The 25,074-nt window shown below is 43.3% G+C and overlaps 1 protein-coding gene across 4 annotated transcripts in view; it reads right to left on the reverse strand.

Annotated features, from left to right (window-relative positions):
* Nucleotides 1–2,176: 2,176 nt before the first annotated feature.
* The window catches only part of RBBP6 (RB binding protein 6, ubiquitin ligase), a 28,892-nt gene continuing 5,994 nt past the window's right edge, over nt 2,177–25,074 (reverse strand). The window contains exons 2-18 of one of the 4 annotated variants that reach the window (XM_017733987.1): nt 24,962–25,061; nt 23,047–23,085; nt 22,374–22,410; nt 17,353–17,397; nt 14,873–14,961; nt 14,656–14,752; nt 13,962–14,101; nt 12,921–13,093; nt 11,919–12,022; nt 11,120–11,481; nt 10,235–10,328; nt 10,077–10,155; nt 9,940–9,985; nt 8,461–8,823; nt 8,012–8,113; nt 4,870–6,615; nt 2,177–4,182 (exon numbers count right to left, since the gene is read on the reverse strand). In XM_017733987.1, coding sequence (XP_017589476.1) covers nt 2,598–4,182; nt 4,870–6,615; nt 8,012–8,113; nt 8,461–8,823; nt 9,940–9,985; nt 10,077–10,155; nt 10,235–10,328; nt 11,120–11,481; nt 11,919–12,022; nt 12,921–13,093; nt 13,962–14,101; nt 14,656–14,752; nt 14,873–14,961; nt 17,353–17,397; nt 22,374–22,410; nt 23,047–23,085; nt 24,962–25,061 — 5,201 coding nt within the window. In that variant the 3' untranslated portion in view covers nt 2,177–2,597. The remainder of the gene's footprint in view (nt 4,183–4,869; nt 6,616–8,011; nt 8,114–8,460; nt 8,824–9,939; nt 9,986–10,076; nt 10,156–10,234; nt 10,329–11,119; nt 11,482–11,918; nt 12,023–12,920; nt 13,094–13,961; nt 14,102–14,655; nt 14,753–14,872; nt 14,962–17,352; nt 17,398–22,373; nt 22,411–23,046; nt 23,086–24,961; nt 25,062–25,074) is intronic. The other 3 variants (XM_008633403.1, XM_017733988.1, XM_017733989.1) reach the window with 3 other exon arrangements.

Genomic DNA, 25,074 nt, shown 5'->3' on the forward strand with positions numbered 1-25,074 from the left:
CAAGGTGCCACCACTCGCCACGGAGCCGGGACTGTCCCCAGGGGCACCGCGGTTCACTCGGCACCCGGACGGCCGGCAGGCCGGGGCACCGGGGTCCATGTAAGCCTGGGGACGGGCTGCAAGTAAATGCTTGGAGAGTCACCAAATCCTTAGCCAAAGCAGCCCCGAAGGCAGATTTTGGCCAAAGCCATCCCGTTATTCCTAACCTGATGCCCCCCTGGACATGGCAGTGCCAAGTACCTGTGCTGCCTTTGCCGTGCCTGATTTCAAGCTTTATCAATTTACAGCATATTCTGCACAGAAGGGAATTAAAATAAGGCTGGGAATCACCAAAACATTTCACTTTTAATTGAACTAGAGTCCAAGATTATACAACAGGGAGGCCAAATGAAAGACTGACACCCAAGAAGACTCCTCTGCCTGCCATCCTGAGGCAAACACTGGCACAGGGCTGCAGCACAGCACGGCCATGCCACGAAACCTCTTCAACACCTCACCAGGTTGAATTGGGCATCAGGACAGACTTCAACAACAGCTTTCCAGCACAAGATTATATAAAAATAATCATATTACTGGGTTTATGGAGCTATTCCACTAAAAAGTTCAGAATTTGATTTCAGTGCAAGTCTACTCATTAACTTGAATCTCAATAATAAAGCACTTAACACATGCCAGCTCAATAATCCCACTTCCCTGTTTCCTGAATTTTCAATTTCATTAGGCCAAAGCACATGGAGAAGTCCAAAATCAATCCTGTTTTCCAGCCTCACCCTCACAAGCACAGACTGTGCCAAGGAGGACTCTGAGAGTGCTTTTCCTGCGCTCCCACCCTGCCCCACACACAGCAAATCCCCACCAAGCACCTGTAACACTGTCACCCACCTGTGCTTTTTCATTCCGGAAAGCAAAAAATGGGAGCAGATGAACTGGGAATCTGCTTTTTCTTGGGAAGAAAACACCTGGAATTCACCAGGAAGGTCTGACATGAAAGGCACAAAGGCAAAGTCCTGGCAGTGAAATCCAGCAGTGATGCTGGTGTGCTCTTGTTTTACCTTTCAGGATGCACCATCTCTGACCCAGGATGTCTGAGGTGCCGGCTCACCCCCAGTAGAACCAAGATGAATGTCCCTATTTTACCATGTCTGTGCTGCTCAGCCCTCAGGACAGCGCCCCTGCAAGGTGACACTTTCTGCCAGCAGGAAGTGCTGCTTCCCCATACAGCACTACCACGCCAGCCTCTGGGCAAATCCCACGGCCAAGGGCTGTCACTGCTCAATCCAGTAGTCATGGGGCTACCGTGCCCTTAATGACACACCCATTCCCCCCCGTGCTGGCTTTGATAGCTGAACAACACCCCCACTGCCACGTCTTTGTTAAAATTACATCTTTAAATTATCCAGCTAATAATTTCCATCTTCTATCTCTCCTGTCACTGCTCAGAGCAGGATCCTGCCTTTCCAGGCTTCCCTGTCCTGCCCCTTCAGAGCCCCACATATCAGGGCCATCAGGTGTCACCCCCATATCCAACATCAACCAAAAAGTTCTCTTTAACACATCAACACCCGGTGAGCAGCATTGGAAGAGAAAACGCAAATTACAGGGAGTATAACCCCTGTGGGGAAACGTGTGCAGGCAAATTCCCGACTGGTTTCAGCTGGAAGGGACCTTAACGACCACACAGTTCCAAGCCCAAGGGACAATAACTTTCCAAACAAACCGGAACAAAGCAGCCACGTGATAGCTTCGCGTGTAACTTTAAGCAGTCAGTGCCAGTTCTAAGAGGGGCTGCAGCTTTGGGGCCACATCCCACATTCTACCCTACAGACTCCTAGCTCCTTGGCACATGGAGCAGCACACCACCGCCAGCACCTCACCCTCCACCAGGGCAGGTCCTGCCAGTTCTTTAAAAATTAAACCCCTTTTAAAGTTATTTTTCCCACACAATAGTTCCCAGCAAGCTTTTTCTCTGGCACTACTGTTAGAATCCTGGAACAGTTTGGGCTGGAAGAACTTGAAAGCCCACCCAATACCACCCCTCTGCCTTGAGCAGGGACACCTTCCACTAGACCAGGCTGCTCCAAGCCCCATCCAACCTGGCCTTGGACACTGCCAGGAATGGGAAGGGTCGGGATGCTCCCTGCTTACGTGCAACTCCCACTGGAAATCTCACATTTGGTCATTTACTGAAAACTTTTTTATTGTAATCAAAAAGTGACATAACAGGGATGTAATGTATTCTGCATTTCATCCGCCGGTGTTTGGTAACTGGTACCAGCTGCTTCTGCCAGGCAATTAAAAAAAACCCAAATGTGAAAATCTTCACAGTACAGTAAACTCCACCCAAACTAATTAATGGTGGTTAAAAAGAAGATGCCCCAGCAAAACCTTTCATGTTACATGGTCACAACTCACAATTCTGTACAAAATGTTCACTTTTATAAAGCTCTGATGTAAAAATCAAATAATCAAGCAGCAATATTTTAAGTGCAGCACAGGGTCTTTCATGTCATTATTTACAACGCTTGAAGTCGTTTACATTTTAACAAAATTCTTACAGATGACTTAGTAATTAAGTCATTTTTTCATTATCTGTCGGTTTATGTTGTGACAGATTTCACTTTTTGGTCATCTTTCTCTTTATCTTTGCTCTTCTTCGATTTTTTCTTCTTGTGTTTGTGTTTTTGGCTCTTTTCCAATTCTGTTTCATTTCCCACATGTTTCTTATGCTTCTTGTGTTTCTTGTGCTTCTTGTGCTTCTTCTTCTCTTTCTTTTTCTTCTTTTTCTTGCTGTCCTGACTCTCCCCTGAGCTGGCACTGCTGCTGTGGCTCCGTGTCTGGCTCTCGGAGGGGCTGTGGCTGCGGCTGCGGCTGACGCTGGGGCTGCTCTGGCTCTGGCTCCTGCCCACCTCCGTCTGCTCGGTGGGAGCCGGGACTGCTGCCTCCTCTTTCACCTTATCCACAGCCTTTTCCTTCGCTTCCTTGGGCGTTTTCCCTGCGGCCTCCTCTTCCTTTGCAGACACATTGCTCTCGCTGTCGCTCTCGTTGTAGTCTGGCACAAAGGCGGCCTCGTCGGTCTCGCGGGTGAGGTCAGACGAGAGGCGTGCGGCGCTGCTCACCGGCGGCTTTGGCTTCGCCGCACCTTTATCGCTCTGACCCGCCACGTTCTCCTTTTCCACTTTAACTTCTGGCGAGTCCTGTTTCACAGGTGGTTTATTCCCACCTGGCTCTTTCTCCTTATTGCTCTTGACTTCTGGTACATGCTTCTCTTTCTCTTTGTCCTTCTCTTTCCCCGGGTTTTTATCCGGAGGTTTGTGTTCCTCGGCGGGGCGCTTGGAGTCATGCACAGCCTTGTGCTCCGTGGGCTTGCGCTCCCGCGGGGGGCTATAGCTGCTCCGCTTGGCCTCCACGGGGCCCTTTTTGGGCGGCTCCACACGCTCCTCTCTCGGTTTGCTCTTCTGCACTGCTGTGGAGTCTCTGATCCGGGATGGGGAGTCTTTCCTCCGTGCTGATTCACTCTTCTCATCCCTGCGCTTGGAACTCGAATGCTCCCTGCTGCCATCATGGTCAGACTTCTTGTCTCGGTTGGGAGTGAAGTCCTTCGCAGTGGAGCCACGGCCACTATCGTGTTTCTCTGAAGATCTGCCATCTTTGGAAGATTGAGATATAGTTTTTCCATTTCCTTGCTCAGCTGCACGTTCTGAGTGCTCTTTTTCTGGCTGAACACTGCTCTTCCTCTTCTCAGAACTGTCCTTGTCTGACAAAGAATGATCCCGGTCTTTGGTTTTGCCTTTTTCACTTGACACGGAACTTTTTGAACTCTTGGCATCATGTTGGGTGCTTTCGTAACTCACCTCTTTTGCAGCTTTCTGTGTTTTCTCCAGAGGCTCTGTCTCCTTTTCAGTGTGTTTGAGAGGGTTTGGTGCCTTTGCACTCACAGGTTTGATAACACTGGCAGGTTTTCCTACACTTGGGGGCACCTGGGTGGTGGATTTGATGTCTTCCTCTTCAGACTCAAAGTCATCTTTATCCCACTTGGATTGAGGGACCTGGATCATGATAATGACATCCTCAGCAGGGGCTGTTATGTCATTGTTATACTCCTCCAGGGTCTTAATGACAGTTCGTTTGGTGTCTGGCTTCTCCTCAGGCTTCCTTACAGGGCTTCCCCCAGTGGAACTTGTGCTGGGAGGAAAAACACAGACATTAGTAACGGGATGCACACACAGCCAGCTTTGAGAACATTTTATAAACTGGCTTGTGTTTCAATTCTAAATTCTCAGCATTTTTCCTAAGGATGTTCAATTACGGGAACAGACAAGAGAAGGGCTGAATCCACAGGCTGAGATTATGAGCCATCAATTAATTTAGTATCTTGCTACTATATATTTAATTAACAAAGACACAAGATTATCAGATTAGGGACTGTCTGATCTGGTAATTCCTCCATGTCCTATTTCTCCCAATGGCAGATAAATTAGATATCCATTCTTCTTTCAACATGAAAGCAAGCAATTATGGAGAGGTACAGACAGCCAAAGTTTTATCCCCATGTCCCAGTGTTCTTCCTTGGAAAAATGGACATTTTAAAAGCTTTTTAGACTACCAAGACACTATCTTAAGTCTCCAACAAATGTCTTAAATGTTTTGAGTTTGCATCACCAATGAACTAACCCTACCAGTTTCCTGTGTAGTACAAACTGCTTGTTTTCCTTAACAACATCAGAGTTTGACCCAAGTACAGTTTCACAAGGAAGATTATGGATTATTCCCTCATTTAGCACAAATTCAGCTGTTCCTTTCATTAGGCACCATAAAGAACTGGAGGCACAGAGGAGGAAAGAAAGAAAAGGAAAAGAACTGCTGAGGTACCTGGTGTAATCCACAAGAGTCGAGCTAGCGCCATCAGCTGCCGTCACTTTCCTTCTTGCTTTTCCCTTTGCCTTTTCCGCTTTAACTTTGCTGCTGCTGGGCTCAGGTTTCTCCACAGCTTCTTTTCCAGGTGGCACATTTTCTCCGCTCACAATCTTTTTTCCAGTTTCTCGGTTAAGTTTAATCTTTTTGGACGGGTTGTTAAGAAAAGCAGCTTTATCCTTTTCTGGTGTCCACTCTCCTTTTTCCCCCTCGGGCTCAGCCTTCCCCTTGGGCGATGTTTTCAATTCTGCAGTTTCGGGTTTAGAGGCCTTTGTGGAAGCCGCTTCATGTTCTTTATCAACCTTTTCCTCTGCTTTTCTTTTCCTTTTCTCAGGTTTGGCATCAGAAAGTTTGCTTTTCTCAGCAGGTTTTTTTGACTTATCCTCCTTGCTGGAGGGCTTCTCTACCTTGGCTTCTTTAGGATGCTCTTTCTTTGCCTTCTCCTCCTTGGCTGGTCTGGTTTCTGGGTGATCCTTTGCCACTTTGGGATGAGCCTTCCGTGGGGTACCAACAGCCTTCTCATCCTTCTGAGAGGAAGAGGTTTTAACACTGTCTGTCTTTGGCAGCTCTTCCTTGACTTTTTTCACAGGAGGTTCCGTTCGAGGAGATTTTTCGCGATCGGGGTCTACCTTTTCCTGGGAAGCTTTAGCTGGTTTTGCTACATTGTCTTTCTTCGGAGCAGCCGCCACTTCAACTTTCCGCTTTGTCTTCTCAATCTTCGCTTTTGGCTTATCCTTCTCCTTTTTCTCCTTTTCAGACACTGGTTTAAAAGCAATGGAATCTGCTTCCATGGGCTCATCCCTTACAGGGGTGGCATCATCCCTGCTTGGCAGCATGAATAGAGAGTCTGCTTTAGCATCTTCTGTTGGAACTGGCTCTCTTGGTTTTCTTGCCCCTTCTAACAGCTCAACATTGGGAAATCCTTCATTCTCATCCCCTTTTCTTCTCTTCCGGTGTTTTTTATGTTTATTGCCTTTGCCATCTCCCAGTGGATTTTCCACCTCCTTCTCTTTTGATTTTGTAGGATCTTTGATGCCATGGCTCTCTCTCCCAGGCTTTTCAGGATAGTTTCCAGCTATATTACGATTCCTGTGGCTCTGCCCAGCGGGATACTCCTCCCTCCGTCCCCGAGCATACGGTGAATTCTCTCGTCTGGTCCCAGGTGGGCCAAACCTTTCTGGAGAGAAGTTCTCTCTGTTCACCGGAGGCCGGGGCTGAGTGCCCACAGCATAGCCCTTGTAAAACTTCTCGTACCACTCTCTGTAGTTCCTCTCCCACTCTCTGTATCTCTCCTTCTCAAAGGGGTCTCTGAAGTCCACCGAGCGGCCATAGTAAGCCTTCATGTCATACGGGGGGACCTCTCTGTAGCGGTTGAAGTACTCGCGCTCAGCCTCGCCCTGCGGGACAGTCCGTTTGGTGGGGGACTGGCCTCTGAACACCGGAGACCTGGAGCGGGAGTGGTAGCGCCTGTACGGGGGCGAGCGGGAGCGGGAGCGGTGATAACCGTGGGACCGTGACCGGGAGCGGTAGTTCCGACTCTTCCCTTTGCCTCGTCTCTGATACGGCGGCGACCGCGAGTAGGAGCGGGAATGGGAGCGGCTAAAGGAGCGCGAGTAGGAGCGGGAGCGCGACGAACCTGAGCGTGACTTGGAGTAGGTGTATGAGCTTCTAGAGTAAGATGAAGCACTATAGGGTGACTTGGACCTTAAAAAAACACAACACAAAAAAAATAAATGAAGTTAATTCCTAACAGTCATTCTCCTCAAATCTTTTCCTCCCACATTTACTTTTTCTTTCCTCTCCACATGCTTATGTCAAAGCTTCTTTCAGCTGCTGACATAAAGCTACTGCAAATTGAAGAACTTGATAACACGTAAAAGTTTCTGCTCACAAGACAGAACAGCTGCTGCTTTGTTAGTGTCAGAACACACAGAAGGGTCAGTCCACTTCCACTCACTCTATCACATGAGCTACCAGAGCTACAGACAGATTTCAGGTGGTTACACTGGCCTCTACTGGTACGGGAACACGCACATTTGTCACTACTTGGCAACCACATGCAGTGCAAATCATTTTTGTTGCAGTAAGATGCAAAAAGAGCAAATCTGAGTGGCTACAGTGCAGAATCAGACATTGAGAAAACACCACTTGGCCTGAAGACAGCAAAGCCCAATGTTAAAACGCCAGCTCGGTCTAGTTATCTTCACCCTTTTCTGGGAATTTGGATAGTATGCACAATCCTAATACTGCAAAGGACTTACAGACAGGCCTGTGGAATCCACACTGCCAGGCAGGTGTCCCAACATCCTGCACATCCCTCCAGCTCTAGCCAAGGCAAGTGATGGCATTCCAGGAAAAATCCCATCTAAAAGCTTCTAACCTCAGTCTCTAGTCACATGCCCCAGTGCCATGACTGGGAAATCTCCTGACAGCAATGCTAACAACTACTCCTGCCCAAGGGATTTCTGGGGACAGAAAACAGCAGCTACCCTCATGTTTTTCTTCTACTACTTTTTAATGAATCATTTCACATGATTCATAAGTTCATTAGCATCATTCCTCCTCTCCAAGTCCCTCACCAATTTCAGATTTCCTTACAAGTAAGTCTGAGCTTTTAATTCCCAAGAAAAGTTTAACAATGTCAACAAACAAGTGAAAGCCCCCAGTCTGCAGTCCAGGTTCAAACATCTCATGTATCCACATGAGATGGAAAAAATCAGAAATAAGGACAATTTCTCTCACCTATCTCCTCCAAACTGCTTGGAGTGCTTGGTTACAATCAGAATAGCGAGACACTGAAAATCCAGCCCTTACAGCTATTCTGTTCCTGGCCTCCTCAGGGCTGTCATGCAGTGAAAGACACCACTGCAGATACACCTTAGCAAAACAGACCCTTAACACTCCTTAGTGCCTGCTGCCCAATGCTAATTCAGTCACCTGCAATCTCTGCCACACTGGAGTCAATAACCTGCATATGACACTCCTGCCACTGCTCATCCCTCAATCATCCAATCCATCTAACGACAGGGAGGTGGAGTGGAACTCCTCCTGATTCCTCTAGACAATCTGCTTCTCCATTACGGACATGTAAAGCAGTTACCTGGAAAACGAACGCCTACGCTCCTTTTGAATCTTTTTATATTCCATCAATTCCTTAGCAAAATCATTTGTAAACTCATCAAGTTTGGACTTTTTCTTTTCCCTGTTAAAATAAGTTTGACCTTTATTACAATTATAGTTTGACCTTTATTACAAAAGACATCAAGAAACAAAACATGGCCAATATGAGAAAATGTTTACTGCATGCAATGCAAAAGGTGAACATCCTATTTAAGCAAAAACAGTTCCTACAGGTTTTAGGAAAAGTTTTAGAATTACATTTGTCTTGGTTTAGCTTTGCATATTTACCATCTGCAATGAAAAAGTATACTGGAAGAAACACTATGTCCCTTTTGCTTAGGTCAGACGCACTTTAGCGTAACCGCAGTCCAATACGCTCCCCCGATACAGACATGAAAACAAGGCAACGTTAGCGAGCCAAATACTTACTCCTCTTTAAGCCTCCGTTGCTCTCTGTAAAACTCCTCCCTAGAGAGAGGAGGTGCTTGTGTCGTTGGGATGGTGTTTGAATGAGCCGCTGGCACTGCTGTTGGGACCCAAGCTGATGACATGTTTGCAGGAGCTGGGGGATATCCGGGAGGGGGGACAGTGTACCCAGCGGATGGAGGCTGCCCAGGTGGAAACTGAGGAGGAAACTGTGGTGGTGGTACCCCCGGAGGAAGAGGAAGTGCATGGGGTGGTGGAGGATACAAGGGAGGTGGAGGCACAGGCACAAAGACTGGTGCTGATGCTGGCAGTGATGGGGCCTGAGTCCTTTGGGCACGGTCACTGTGCGGGCGTCCTCGATTTGAACTTTAAAGAAACCCAAAAACACGTGTCACTGTTTGTCACAGCCTGCCCTGAGCGTACAGAGGAAAGCGAAGCAGCAGCACGGTGGGAGCACTCCTGGTTCTCACTGGTCTCCGGCTTTCTGGTCACTTGAGACTACACTCAGTCCTGGACGCCTCGTACTTGCCTTGCACATCCTCGCCCCAGCAGCTCCCTCAGCATTCTCTCCTTACACTCAGCTTTGGGACTGTGGGCGACGCTGCCATGAGACCCCCATCTCCCACGAGCCAAGCACCCACTGCTCCTCTGCCCCTCCTGGGTACACTTTGATCTCCACAGTCCCGAGCTTCCAAGCACTGCACAGGAATTAACTCACCTCTCAGACCTCTCCTAAGCTCTCCCACATTTGCTTCCTGAGCTCCTGTGTATTTGGCCTGTTCTTGTCTCTGAACTGCTTTTTTTCTTGTTTAGTGGATTTGAGATTTTAGATAATCTGGGGGATGGATCCTGGATTTTGTTTTGATTTATCTTTCTGACTTTATAAAAACAGTGACCCTTACAACCTGGCTGTAACAAATCTCTAACAAATGAGGACTGATTTGACACTGCAATAACAGATAAACAGGCTCCTCTCTCCAATGAGAAAAAGCAGGTTGGCATTTTGAGATGACTAAACTGCAGAAATATAAAACTATCATAAAAATAACAGCCTCTAATTTTTCAATAATTTTCTCAATCAGTATCAACTAAGTTGTTAAAGAAAGAATGTTGGAGGCTGATTTCTACTGGGAAATCAATTTCTTCAGCCCTATTCAGTCAGTAATCAAAAGGGTGCTTTTCCATCCGATCTTTTAATTACATTTGATTTTTACATGTAATTTTGGTTTCCTCAAAAAGTGTTCATTATTCAGAATCTTCTTTTCAATTATGTACTGGAGTTTTATTTTTCAATAATCTCACTGTAAGCACAGGTCCCCTTTGTTAAAGCTAATTTAAATTAAGCCATTTGAAAATTAATTACCACTTGTATTCTCCACAACTATTATTTCATTATAAATCAGCTGTAGTCTAAGTGATGTGTTACAGACTAATTTAACCAGTTACAACTAGTAATACATTGAATTTCTGTTGAATACTTACAGTTCCCAGCCTGGCCGGCGAAGTGCACCAGCTCTCATTGGATGACCTGTTGCAGCAGGGACAGGAAAAAAAAAAATCCCAGTAAGTTTATCTGAAGACAATTTTTTAGAAGAAATTCTAAAATTGTAGTTTCTTACCAGTTGTGGGTATTGATTGTCCTTGAGGGCCCAGAAGACTTGGTATCGCTGGTTGTCTCAGTACAGGAACCTGATAGCCCTTGGGAATAAATGCAACAGTCACAAAACAAGCTCTACTAGAACATAAGAACCATTGTATGAGTTGAAATAAAATTTACCTTCTCTTCCAACAAACTGCTGATTGATAAAGGGGAAGATTTGGAAAGCTCAGCAGCAGTCATCAGAGCAGGAGGCAAAACAGCATCAGCATCGCTACAAAAACAACACATTTTTTATTATTGAAACTCTGCTTTGAAGTGAAATATAATACATATTTTGAAATATAAAGTCCAAGGAAAGGCTGATTTCACTTAATGAAAAAAATATTTTAAAATAATCACCAGATTTACACCTGTGAAGTTGGCAGGCTCCAGAAGAAGCACTGCTGAGGAGTCTGTTTGGATATTGCCACACAGAGAGCAAGCTCTCTGGAAAAATATTTGGAAGATACAAGAACTGAAATTCCATTAGAAAATGTTTCTGTGCTGGTTCAGAGACTGCCTTAGAGGCTCCTCTGAATTGTGATCCTTGTACTGATGGCACAGCTGAGCTTGGCAGCCCTCTGGACACAGTGGCTCCATGCATCCAAGGCAGCAGGATTAAAGGATATAACCCTTAACACTGGTACAGATTTTTGCATGGAAATATTATTTCTTCAGTACTAAAGAGAAATTAATGAGACACTGAGGTCTGATGGAACTCAATGGCTACTCTAGGAATGACTGGCCACTTCAAATCAGAAACAGTCCCTCCTTCAGGGCAAACCTTCGCTGAATGACTGGTAACAGAACCAAACAGAAATACTGCCAAGAAAATTCTTGCATGAGGTACAGGTTCTACTTACCGAAGTGTCCTCATTCCAAGTAAAAACAAAATCACAACTTCCACAACGACCTGCAGCTGTCACTAATGATACGTAAGGTACTAGATGGGAAGCTCAAGAAAAATCTAACCTAAGCATTTTGATTTCTTTTATATTCCTGTTGATCTCCACATTTCCTTACCGAAAAGGTCCATCTGGCTTTTCCCCACGGAGAGAAAGGGACACTGCTGGAGGGAGATCAGAGACAACCACAGAAGACGGATTCACTGGCAGCCCACCTGCCATGGACGGCCCAGGGCCCAAGGATGAGAGGGCGGAGCGGGAAGCCAGGGAGGCCAGTGGGATCATGAGTGGGTCCTGCTGCCTGGCCATGGCCGGCCGCATCAGTGGCTGCAGGTTGCGCGTTATCGTTTGCCGCATCAGGGGGGGCGGTGGCGGTGGTGGTGGAGGGGGCAGCTGCTGCTGCTGCTGTTGCTGCTGCTGCTGCTGAATCTTACGGAGCCTTTTTGTGTAGCCAGTTTCATTTTTGAAGTTGTTGACAGCCTAGAGATAGGGAAACATGCTTGAAAAGGTGATAATAAACTTCAGTAGAAATATGAACAAAAGCAACCTTAGAGGTAAATCACTGTGTTCCTGTAAGTGCTATTAATTCTAAACCCAACCAACACAGCTATGAACACACCCTGTCAAACTCTGGTATCAATGACTGGTACCTCAGAGTCTCGGGATTAAAAGTACTTTGCTGTTAACACCCAATTTGAAAGTGAGGACATCCCATTAAACAGAAGTGTGTCCTGAACTTGCCACATGGTCTCTAATGAGCCAGAGGCTTCTGTAAAAACAGATAATGTATTTGAAAAGTAAACTTAGCCTTGTTTAGTTCAGCCTTGCTTAAGGAGATCTAAACTAATATTTTTGTCCCTTTCAGCTCTTTACAAATAGATTTTTCTAACAAAGAGTTCAGGCTAAAGTCACATTACCTGGCGTAGAAACTTGTTGGCGATTAAAGCATCGGGAGAAACATCTGTCTGATGGCAGGTAGGGCATGTGTGTTCCTCAGACTCCAGCAGTGCTGTTCTAATACCTGGGAATAATTAGAATATCAAAGTAGTTTTTAGCCAAACTGAGCAAACTTTTTTGGTTCTCATTAATTACAAAAACAAACATATGATTAAAGGGGGAATATGGTCTTGAATGGAAAGCATGAAGCTGTAAATGCTCTGTAGTGCAAAAAATTGGCACAGGAACAGGTTGCCCAGAGAAGCTGTGGCATCCCTGGAAGTGTTCAAGGCCAGGTTGAACGGAGCTTGGAGCAACCTGGTCTAGTGGAAGGCCTCCCTGACCATGGCAGGGAGGTTGGAATGAGACGAGGTTTAAGGTTCCTTCCAACCCAAACCATTCTGAAATACTACAAAAGTTTCTAGCACACAGCAGAGGGTCAATATTTCACTGTGGTAATACGCAAAGATGCAGAGCAGACTGGCATGTGACATCTCAGCTGGTCTTTTTTCCACTCTAGTACAGCAAGAAGTCATTCCATGTTAATGAATAAAACACATTTCAAAAAACCATGAGGAGGTTTGAGTTCTGAAGGTTTTAACCAGCTCTAGGGAAGAATGTGGATGAAATGCCTCAATCTCGGTTCTTTGTAGACCGCAGTAAGTGCCCAAAGTTGCAGACAGAATTCTGTGTGAGGGAAAGGGCTGTGGACAAAATAAATGCATTCAATATCTAATACTGCAACCACCTGCACTAATATGCACTCGCCTCATCCTCTTCCTTCTGCAGGTAAAGAGGATTTAACTAAATACTTAAGGAGTGAAAAAAGCTTTCTGCCTTTTTTCCACCATCTACAAAGAGTCTTTCCCTGTTCAGGACACGCTGGAGTATTCAATAGAACTAACACAGCAATTTCCTTATCTATTTCTGCTCTCAGAAGATCAAATATGTTTGGAACTAACAAACCTGGCAGTAACACTTACATTCATCACAGTAACTGTTTCCACAGCAGGGAATAACAACCGCATCCGTCATTATATCCTTACAAATGAGACACAACAGCTCATCTGGAATAGGATCATCTTCTTCTGAGGAGGAGGACGGCTCCTCGGGTAGAAAGGGAGGCTTCTCCTTCTTTCCTATAGCATAAGCTTCCCTGGAAGTAGGGTGGGGAAAGCAAAAGAAAAAAGTTAAAGGGAAAACTCTTCCAAGCTTCGAATTTTATCAAAGATAGATAATATGTGGAATTCTTCTCCCTCTCCATCAGCCTTCCTAAACACAGCCGTTCAATTTGAACTACTTTTCTATAGCCCTAACACAAGACGAGGGAGGAAGGAATTCTCCTGCAGAACTATCCTGTTCATCGATCAACTAAGAAATCAGTTCAGACTAGAAAAATGTATGACAGCTCGTATCAGGTGAAATGAATCCCAGCTCTCCTTTGCCAGAGGCTAAATGTAAATTGGAGGATCAGGATAAAGCTGGTCTCTCAGTAATTACATTTTCTAACTGAAAGAAGTCTGTGTTACAGCTTCCAAAAAAAGACATCCAGGAGAGAAAATCAGAAGGGTTACCAAGTGTATTTTAGAACAGCCACTGTGCTCAGCACACACAAGTGTTTTCCTAGTTTATAGCAACAGGAAAACTTGAGCCTGCTTCACATCTGAGGGAGGGAATCACAGTCCAACAGCTGCTTTATTACACTTTACATGAAACCTTTGAAAGACAAACTAGAAGCAAAATGAGCTCCCAGAGAGAACAATCCCAATTACAAACCCTGCTGAAATGTTCTGCAGAAATAGTCTCAGCACACCTCACATTTAACCAGCTCCCAGGGGTGTGAGCAGCATGATCCCTTATTTTAATGTCAGGCAGCAGCATGGATTTTAAAGTTGAGATACGGTGCCAACGCTTCCTCCCCACAATTCCAGATGTTGGCCGATGTGGCTGCACCGCCACTCGCACATTTCTGCCTGCTTTCTCTCATTCCATTTTTGGATCAGTCCAACCAATCCCATACTTACGCATCTATGGTTGGAATTGCGTATTTCCCAGTGTTGGTCAGCATGGCACCCTTTGTGTTGGGGTCCTTCACCTCCATCATAAAACTTCTTGGAATTCCTGTGCTTTTTTTAATTCTGGGAACAGACTCGAAATTTTTGTCCTGTTAAGAAACACACACATATCTCAAGGCCCACACTGAAAATGAGATTTCAGTGACTATTTTAAGCACAAAAGCTTTTAACCCCCTCCTCTTACCTAGCATGTTGGACTAAAATACTCTTTTCCCTAAACAAATACAGCCAGGGTGTTCCAGAGGCTGGAGCAATCTTTTGAACTCACTGACATTCTTTGGCTTAACTACAGGTTCCTTAAGGGTGAAATCCCCCAAACCTGCTCCTCCTCCAAAGAGCAGCTCAGAGGGAGCTGGATTCAGGACTTGGAGAAACTTATTTTGAGATATATCAAGCTATACACAATGCTTCACATAGAAAGATCTACGGGAGTATTTAGTTCCTCTGACCTAGCAAAAATAAAATTTTACATTTATAATTCCAGTTTTTTCTTGAATCCAAAGGTTTTTGCAACACTGCCATGTGACCTCTGTATTTCACACCAAAAGATACAGTTCTTACTGTGAGTATTCACATGTTTGTTATGTAACTATCCAGGTAAAAATTAAAAACTGAGCACCCCTCCAAGTCCCCCAAATCTTACCCCATTAGTTGGACAGTTCTTTATGTAGTGCCCAGGTTTGCCACAGCGAAAACAGGTGTACGAGGGTGGAGGTGGCCCCACAGGTTTCTTCATGTAACTACGAGTTTTTGGGGAAAAAAAGGAAAAGAGATTAATGTGTCTCTCTTGTTTAAAACAAACCATCTGGACAATTTTCACATCAATTTCAAAGAACAAGTTTCACATTAGCAACACTTACTTGACTGGATCATATTCATGGCCAGACTGTGTCATCATAGCTTTTATTTTATCCTCCTCGGAAGCATTGGCTTCAGCCAGATTGGCAGTCTGTGCAACAGGTAATTATTTGACACACACATTAGAAACACATTTAAGCCCACACAGCCCAAGACAACACCACTCATCCAATCCTGTAAAGAGCAGCACTACACTAGCTGAGCTTGCATGAGAGCAGCTGCTTATACCAAACAGATTTGTACTGAAGATGGTCTGGGGAGTCCTTATGCCATGACATGATGTTTATGTGCCTGAGAACCTACTAGAAAAGAGCACTCTTGGGCACTCAAACCTTAGGCTCTGTTTGTACCTTACAGCAAGACTTGTGTAACCAATCCAATTTCCTTCAGAGGACTGAAACTATGTGTAGATAAACCACAATATCCAGTATTTTTACACTGGATCCAGGATTTTTAAGCTCCAGACTATATGCAGGAGAAGCTCTCCACTGGAAAAGGAATTAAGATGGATACAAGCAGCATTATTTACATTTTGCAGTATTAAAAGGACACAGAACTGCAGAGGTGGGGCAGTTAGGTTTGCTTGCTGAAACTCAGCTTCAGACACACAAGTATTAAAAGGACGAAAGGCTTAATCCCTCAGCAAGGCAAAAGATTCTTTTCAGCAGAAATTTGATCATCAGGAGCTGCAGGCAGTCCAAACTGCATGTTCCCCCCTCCTAACTTCTTCCTGTGAAGTGATTTAACCACAGTGAACAAAACCTGCAGTTTTTTTCCAGTTGACTATGTCCTTTTAACACACAAAATGTAATATAAACCTTCTGCACAACTAGATCTTCAAATTACTGAAGCCAGACGATTTTTAAGTTACATTTGTTCAAATGTTTTTATTACACACTAGTCCAGATACAAGCAGGGTCTAAGGGAGTGACTGTAAATGACTTGGGCCTTCAAGCACCTATCACTCAGCTCAAGCACTCATGGTTTGGTTTTGTATGCATTCATTCACAAAAGCAACCAACTAGTTTCAACATTTTATTAAATGGTTGTTTCATATACACAGTGTTTCTCCACAGTAACAGAATCCGGATCGCCAGCTATGAAATCATTTCCATTAACAGTTACAGAAAGCTTTACAGATAATACTTGACTAATTTGTTTGAACCCAAACGGTTTACAAAACACATCCAAAAGCCACAAAACATTAGTAGGAATAGACCAAAATTCAAATATGGCATTTCATACATAGTAATAATCACCAGAGAACTGTTAACACATTGCCTCCGTGCTGAGCTGGGCTGCACTGAGCGGTTAGAGGGAGTAACAGTGCTGAGCCGCTTGGTGTCATCTTCCTGCATTTTTCTGAAATACTTAAATTTCCTCAAAAGCTTAAATGTGTAGCCCCACCCCTCGGACAGCTTTGCACATTTTAGAGTAAAACTTCACATGAGGTTACAGACCCGAGGACACATTTAGGGACAGCACTAATGGGGACCAAATCTTTTGGTGGCTACCTTCCAAACTAGAGATATTTATATATACAATGTTTTTGGGGTTTTTTTGGCCAAATGTACACAGTTTAATTTCTGTTATGAAGAGGGAAAAAGTTACCAGTGGGAAGAGATTTCTTTTTATTAGAAATGAACAAACTCCAGCCTTTATTTTGAGGACAAAGAACTAGCTGCTCTGCCTCAGGCCCTGCCTTCTCTACTGCCTGTAGCTTTAGGGACTGGTGATTGAGCACTTGCCTGTCCACACAGTGCAGTCACTAGTGCTTTCCCAGACAAATTACACATTGGTGAGCAAAAATGCAAGCAGTTCCCGAGCAAAACATGGCATTACAACAGTTTCAGAAGGTCACAGCTGCTCAGATGCCACACATACACATTGGTATATTCCTATAAACAATGAGGTACATTTACGCAATTTACACAGTCTGCGTTCAAACAAATTAGATCGGGTTGTCCACTGTATAGATCCCACAATTTATGGAATTGTGCAGCATTCAGAGAATGGGTCTGTAACTATGACTAGGGATTCAAAATAGCCATGCAATTGTCCATGGTACAGAACCGCTTCTCTTGTGGCTGGTCACACCCCCCTGGAATGTCCGTAACTTACAGCCAATTAAATTCTTCTGTACAAACTGGGTTAGTTTCCAACGCAAAATTAATGAAACGTATGAAAAACGGTAAAACAGCTTCTGAAGAGCTTCTTCTTTGTGTCTTGAGGATGAGTAATACTGCAACATTATGCTGAGGCTGATAAGGTACTCCCCTTCTATCTTCCCAAACTGGGAACTACTCTTTACAGGATAGTATCAAAATATACACACATTTTAAAGTTGAAATAAATACTTTAAATTAATAAAAATTAAAGGGGGTTTTCCAATTACAACAGTTATCCACCTATAGATCACAGTATCAATTTAAAAATAGGAAGCAAACACTTTTTAAAGTATTTGACAAGAATATATATATACCTTAGTAAGCTGGGCCAGAGAAATAGATGCAGAAGAGTCATCAATCTGTTCACAAAAAATTAAACACATATTCAAGTTCTACAGTCAGAACACAGCAATAGTTAACCACTACTATAGTCTGAATGTCTGCACAATATCCCCCTGAGTGTCAACCAGATGCAATCCCAACCCAGTGTAATTTGTATTTATTCAAAACAAAGTCCAAATCCATGATGGCTTAAGAGTATCTACATACTTATGAGAAAAAATTAAAATAACCAACCCCACTGGAGATCTACTTTTTCAAAAGGGTAAGGAAGCCGTCATTTTTCAGTTAAAAAGGACTTTAAAAACTATTTAAGTTTAATTGAGGAAGAAGTATCACTCCAGGTAACTTAATATTAGTGTAGTTTGTAAATGAATCAGTGAATGTCTCATCATTTCTAAATGCACACAGTGATGATTTTGTGAACCCACATTTGCCTGTCAGAATGAAGGCCAGGCTCAGCAGCCCTGAAACACACACCCTGCCCCTCCTGTCAGTACCCAAATAAAAGCCAATCGAGAACAGCAGCCACAATCTGCCACTTTGTCTGGAAAAAAAACAACTGCTTAAATCATTTACATAAAGGTGTTTATAATGACGAAGTAGACTATAAAAATTATGAAAACAGATTTCTTGTATAAGACCACAGGCCCTACCACCAAATCAGTTTGGAAAGTGTGAGAATTTAGATTATTCCTTGCAATTAGACCAAACCTGATCTTTAACAGCAGCCCAGTGCTAAATGAACAAAGGAAAGTACAAAGCATACTCTTGATGATAAAAACATGCATTCAGAGCACAAGCCTGGAACTTTTGTCTCCGTTCTTCTCCTCCCAGCTGTCTATGGAACAGCTCTCAGGAATGAAGTCCTCAGGCTAAAAGCCAGAGAACTAGTGCTGAAGAGCAGTTTTACCACAAGTAAAGAGGTTAACTCGATCTAGTTGCTTCTGCAGTACATTGAATTATATCCCGCCATGAGCAGGACTTGAGCTAGCACAACAATACCAGAAAGACACCTGAATCACTGCTTATTACCTCTAAATTGCTCAAAAATGTAGAATAAAAATTCACAATTTGAACTGAACAGCTCTCCAAGAAGTCATGAAACAGGTCAGCAAAGAGATTAAAACCTTTCCTTAAAAAAGGTGTTTTTCTTTACTACCTAATGTAGTGGAGAATTCGAGAGAACAGTTTTAGCAGACTCTGGAAAAAGTATCTCCATGCAAAAGATGATTCCTCACACCAGGAAGTTGTTTCTCTTCTGTGTTTTCATGAAAGCACACAGAGCATTCCTGTATTACTGACTACAGAGCTCTTGAAAATATGTCTTTGGAGAGGAACACAGAGATCTAGACAAAAAGACCTTCATTCCTCTGCAAGTCTTACCACAAGATTCACCTCTCCTTCTTTCCAGAATGCTTTGTACCTAGTTCTGTTCAAAAGGAGGTCTGCACAAGCATTTTGAAGCTTCATGCTCCATATGCCACTCTTTTACATGTGAAAAAGCAGGCCAGTGTTCTGTCAGGGCAGGCACAGCTATAATTTTGTGGGTTTTTTCAGAAACAAACAAGAAATTAGGAAACCTCTAGCGCTAAATGGTCTAGTACTGACCAGGAACTAAAACACAACAGTTAATAAACTATTAATTCTTTCCTCTATTTTTTTAGGAAGCTGCTATTATACAACCTGCAGGCAATAGTCTAATTTCTTAAAAGAGGTGATATTGAACAGTTATCAAAAGCAGCAAACAGATAATTAATGTACTCTTCAGTGCATTTGCCTATGGCCATTTTTCAATGATCCTATAGTTTTGCCTATTTTTTTTTTCCTTTTAAATTTTGTATTGAAGTATTTCCCGGCAGTCCCTCAAAACAGTCAAGTAGAAACAAGATCTCCATGAACTTGTAGGCAAACCTAAGACAACAGTGCAAAATTATTGTAAAACTCCCCCAAAAAACAACCCAGAGAAAGTAACCCCCAAACCCTAAACTCAACAGCCAATGTTTTAACTCTCATGTCATGCAGCAGACTGAACAGAAACTAACATGAAGCCAAGTGGGCAAGGGGACAGAAAAGAAGAGGAAAAAGCTGATCTCACTGCTGGAGTGCTACACTGAAATTACAGGGCTTTCCCCAAACCCCACAGCCTGGCTACACTACGAGTTCAGCCAGGGAAGCTCCCAGTTGCACCTGATGGTGCTAAACCAACAAGGACAGCTCGGCCCTTCCGCAGCCTCCGAGGAGCCTGGAAGGTACTGAGACACTGACCCTAAAGCAGAAAGGCCCCATGCCCTGGCTTTGGCTGTGCCAAGGGTGGAATGACAGCTGGCAGAAGAGTATGACAATGAAGAAATACTAAAAAGAAGACACTTTTGTGTATCCTTTAAAAAAAGAAATCTTAATGACTTTAACTTTGCAGCTTTACTCTCCATCAATAATTGATGAGATTTACTCCAACTACATCAAGACCCAGCTTCTGTTCTGAAATACATGCAAAAATATGTGTATTACTAAAAAAAAAAAAAAAAAAAAAGAACAATCCCCCCACACCAAGACCTGAGTTAGCTTTAAGAACAAACTATTTGTGTCTCCAGCCCCAGAAGCTGCTGAGGCTGCAGGGCTTTTCCAGTGAGAGAGGGCCTGTACAGAGGGATGCAAGGCTTCCACCCTCCCAGACCAGGGACAGTCAGAGCACACCAGGGAATGGCTCTGCTTTGCTTTTCCTTCCCTGCTGTTAGTTCTTACTCACCCTAAGTCTTCCCTCCCACTCTGGGATTTTTCCTTTTTTGACACATCTACATTAGCTTATGGTAAGATGCTACTGAGCAATGTAATACAGACATGCCAGGGAACACACGAGGCTAAAAGAATGTTAACTTTATTTATGAACATGTGGTTTGTGTTTATACACATGCTTCTTGTATTAAAAAAAAAAAAAAAAAAAAAGGCAAACAATCCCCCCACACCAAGACCTGAGTTAGCTTTAAGAACAAACTATTTGTGTCTCCAGCCCCAGAAGCTGCTGAGGCTGCAGGGCTTTTCCAGTGAGAGAGGGCCTGTACAGAGGGATGCAAGGCTTCCACCCTCCCAGACCAGGGACAGTCAGAGCACACCAGGGAATGGCTCTGCTTTGCTTTTCCTTCCCTGCTGTTAGTTCTTACTCACCCTAAGTCTTCCCTCCCACTCTGGGATTTTTCCTTTTTTGACACATCTACATTAGCTTATGGTAAGATGCTACTGAGCAATGTAATACAGACATGCCAGGGAACACACGAGGCTAAAAGAATGTTAACTTTATTTATGAACATGTGGTTTGTGTTTATACACATGCTAGTAAACAAAAAGAAAAAGAACTGTTTTCAAGAAATAAAAACCCATCTGAATTAGATCAAATACTATAAACGTGGTTTACATAAATGCATTACATTAACTGCTAGGGTCACTGGGCCAGTTCAGCTAACTCCAACTCACAATGAGAGGCATTAATCTCCAAAAGGAATTTCAATCAATCAGCAATAGAATTATGGATGTTACATTTAGTGGTTTTAGACCTACACAGAGCAAGTTATCAATTTGAGGTTAATTGTTTCCATGGGAACCAGAGGCTGTATTCTTCCCAGAACACAGCCCCAGAGTTCAGGAATTTCTAGATTAAATTACCCTAATAGCTGATCAAGTGATCAGAACCAATGATCCAGGGTTAGTGTAATGCCTCACACCAGTCTAGTGAAGGAGAAGCAGTTATACTTAAAATAAAGATGAAAAATAAACCCCACCAAATAGTACTTTGATACTCTAAGGACTATTGGAAAAGCATAGTTGCACACAGTACTGACCCAAGTGGCACACCAAGATCTAGCCCATCACCAGGCACGGATTTCTGTGTGGGATTATATGTTAGCAGCGGAACAACAGTGTTTGCAAACCTGAAGGAAAATGCTGCCCCTTTTCCAAATGTGAATTCCAAGTGGTGGTATACTAAAGAAAGGCTTAACCTTTGGGAATTACAGCAGCAGCCAATCCTGGAGTCACCCAGATCCAAAAACGTGCTGCAGGCAGATGTTAAGAAAAGTGACAGGGATTTCACTCCACGAATGCCCCAGGCTCTAACTTGGTGCCAAAATTTGTGTTTCATATTGTCATTTGCAGACTGTTGAACTAAACTGCTTCACCAGATAAAGAGGGGAGATCAAATGCAGGACTTTAGAATACCACTCTGTGTAGCAGCGATATTGAAATTCACGTCAGGCTATTAAAGACATTTCTGTACTCAGGGGGGCCCAAACAATATCACTTCAATTATACAGTTTTAGGAACAAATACCCAAATATTTAAGGACACAAGAAGGAATCATTTAGCTGCACAGAACTGTCCTGAAAACATCTGGGATATGCTGGGCTTGGTATTTGTTTGAACCCCCAAGTCAAAAGTACGGAACAGCACCAAGTTTCACAATAATGATTTCTCAGTGGTTTTTGATAACATTTTCAAAAACCATTAGGCAAAAAAAAGGTATTTAAAAACAAAAGCTAAGTGATACAATGTGAAAATGGCAAAAAATACACTCCAAACAGTTTTTATTGCAAGAAACAAAAAGCACACAACAACCTATACAAACATACATATCACTAGCTATAGACAGACAGATGTAGAACATGGTACCATGTTCAGTGTGCAAACCTCGAGCCTACAGGATCTGGAAACGATCATACATTATCTGTACAACACAGAGTCATACAGGAGAGATTCTGGCATATTCAATATGAAATACAATGCATTACTAGGCACAAATACCAATATTCACATTAGAACTCTGCAAATGATGGCATTACCCAGTTTTTACTATGCTGAATCAAATACAATGTATTTACAACATACACTAGGTTTTACTGTAAAATATATTAAGTTAACGTTTGGCAAGTTAATAAAAGGCTGCATTGTTTAGAATTAAGTGCAGTGTGTAGGAAAAAAAGTGTGAGATTGTGTTTTTACATACTGCTTTTGATGTTCCACTCACTGGCTCACTTCGACTTCTAGAAGAAGAAATAAAGGTGATCAGAATTTAAAACAAATCACTTGTACCCGACAGAAAGATTCCAGAATCTGAACATCACAACATTATGCTCCAATACTCTAGTGCATGTGGATATTTATTTGTAACATAAACTGTTCTCTCTTGGTACATTCAGTGCAACTAAAAAATCCCCCCAAATCACATTTGTACATTGTGACAAATTACTCAAGACTTACAGATCTAGAACACAACAGTGCAAGAGGAGGTCCTCATATATTTTGTCTGCTCTCTAAGTATCAAACCCATGAAGTCTGTACTAGAGTTCTGTGTTCTTAAATAATCAATCATCGAAGCATGGGGCAGCTTTGGCCAACACGTACATCCCTGGTATCACACACAGGTACCAGATACAGGGCTTCTGTTTCTATGAAAGAACAGTGATAATCTACAAGTGCAAGTTTGCTCAAGTGAAAAGCACAGTCACGTGACAAAGGGGCAACATAACCATGTCAGCAGCACAGTCTCTAGAACAGTGTTTCTTTGTGGAAGCCCAAGCACTGTGTTCAGAGATCTACTATATTTAGCCATCAAAGTGCCAAAATATTAAACATGTTACATATGCTATATTGACTAAAAATAGTAGTAGAAATGTCACCTGAAAGTAGTTTCTAGGATTTTGTGCGATTTAGGAGTCCTGTGACAAAAAAAAAGGTCTTAATTGCCAGAATTTGCTATAAGATAATCTTGAATATGTTACAATATTTTAGGAAATATGTATCACATTTGAAAACTTGCTGAGATTCCACATACTCGTTGGTCTGGACCTGCATGCTCCTCATCATGAACCACACATGCAGCCACTGAGAGAGTTAACAAACAATCCACGCATCATCCAAAGAGTCCCATGAGCAGAAGCAATGCAAAGCCTGCTGGGGAATTCACATGCCAATGGAGAGGCTCAGCTTCCTGCCACGGCTAAACCCCCAGGCTCCCAATTATACCTCCTGAAGGTGAGGAAGTACATGGAAATACTTTTGATTACCACACAGTAATCAAAAACAGTTGCTTCAGCCATTTACTTTAGGGTGAGTAATGCCTTTCTGAAGGCCTCTCCACCATTCCAGCAGACATTCCCCATCCCCAAACATTAACCAGCCTATCAGTGGTTTCTGTGGTGTTTCCAGGTGAGGAACAGAAAGCTCATCTGCCTGGTTAATTTTCAAGTCTACCACAGCAGTGCTGTTCTTTCCTGATCCACCCACACCACTGATGGAATCTTTGATGCCAGCTTTGATTCTTTGGAGGGCTTTACAACACCAGGAGAGGTGCACTGACAGGACAGCAGTCAGCACACACTGAAATGAACCCTCAAAGCAAGGCTGTGTTTACAGGCACAATGCTGTGGGTGCAGAATCCCAAAGGAGAGCCTGGAAGCACTGCACCAACTCCTGCAGTAACATATCCCAAGGATACATGCAGAGCCACATCCATTCGAGGTCTTTTGCTTGCAAATGGTTCATGGGTACCAGGACACTGCCGTATTGTTTGTTCAAGACACACTGTAACTCCTCAGGGTACTTTATTGAGAACCAACATTAGAAAGACATGGCAAAACCACAAGCTAATAGTATCTCCTGCTGGTTGTGAAGAGGCATGGCTTTAAGGACGATAAAAAACATGCCCATTCCAACAGAGCTGATGTAGCTGTTATCAATCTGGACTGTATGAAAACATCAATGCAGCAAAATCCTGTAGTCAGGATTGCATTTGAGTGTCTGTGATTTAAATCAATATTGAATACAGAGAATCAGGTGTAAACTTTAGAAATACAGAATTAAAACTTGGAGCACAGATCCCATCTTGGGTACAGACACACTCAGAAAGGTAACCAGTACCTTTGGCAATGTGCTACACTGCTTCTGAGATTTGAGTTTGGGCAGGATTAACTATTCCTTCATGGTACTAGCACAAAAGCCAGTACCCTTTAGGGTATGGTTCTTTTGCCTCAAATAGATACCGTCTTTAGAAAATGCACAGGAATCACTTAGGAATGAAACTTCTTGTCTGCATGGTTCACCAGCTGGCAACCAACCCCTGGTCTTTCCTCTAGAACTGCTATACAACTCCCCAGGATCTGAGGCAGAAAAATACCTGTCATATCCTGCCCCACCTCCCCCAAATGCAGGCAATACTCCCAGAATCAAACTCTTCTGAGATGGGAACAAATGCTAAGCTTACACTACAATGCGTACCTGTCTTTGTTAAAAAGGCAGGCACATACAATAAGGAATCTCCCCATGTAGAGGAAACAGGATCTGCACTTGAATCTCAGAAAAATAAACCCCAAAACAAACTCAATAGAATCATCTCAGAAGTTACCATTGCTGGTGTCTGAACACCAAAATCTTAAGTCTCCTTTAGGACAGACACATTGAAATCTACCCCATGACAACAAACACCAGCAGCAGCTTTAACAAGCAAGCTACAACCCGAGTGCCTCTGCAACGCTGTCAGTAACCAGGTGGGCACACTGACCCCCTCCCAAAGAAGAGAATGTTTGGAGTACTTACATAACGTATGTTTTGCTGGTAGCTTTAACTCCTCCAATAGGGATTCTCCTCACAATCACCGATGAGTTCTTGGGAATCAGGGCACTATCATCAGTGTATTCTGGAAACAACAT

This window comes from Corvus brachyrhynchos, unplaced genomic scaffold (assembly GCF_000691975.1).
Source record: "Corvus brachyrhynchos isolate BGI_N302 unplaced genomic scaffold, ASM69197v1 scaffold5, whole genome shotgun sequence".
NCBI classification, from domain to species: domain Eukaryota; kingdom Metazoa; phylum Chordata; class Aves; order Passeriformes; family Corvidae; genus Corvus; species Corvus brachyrhynchos.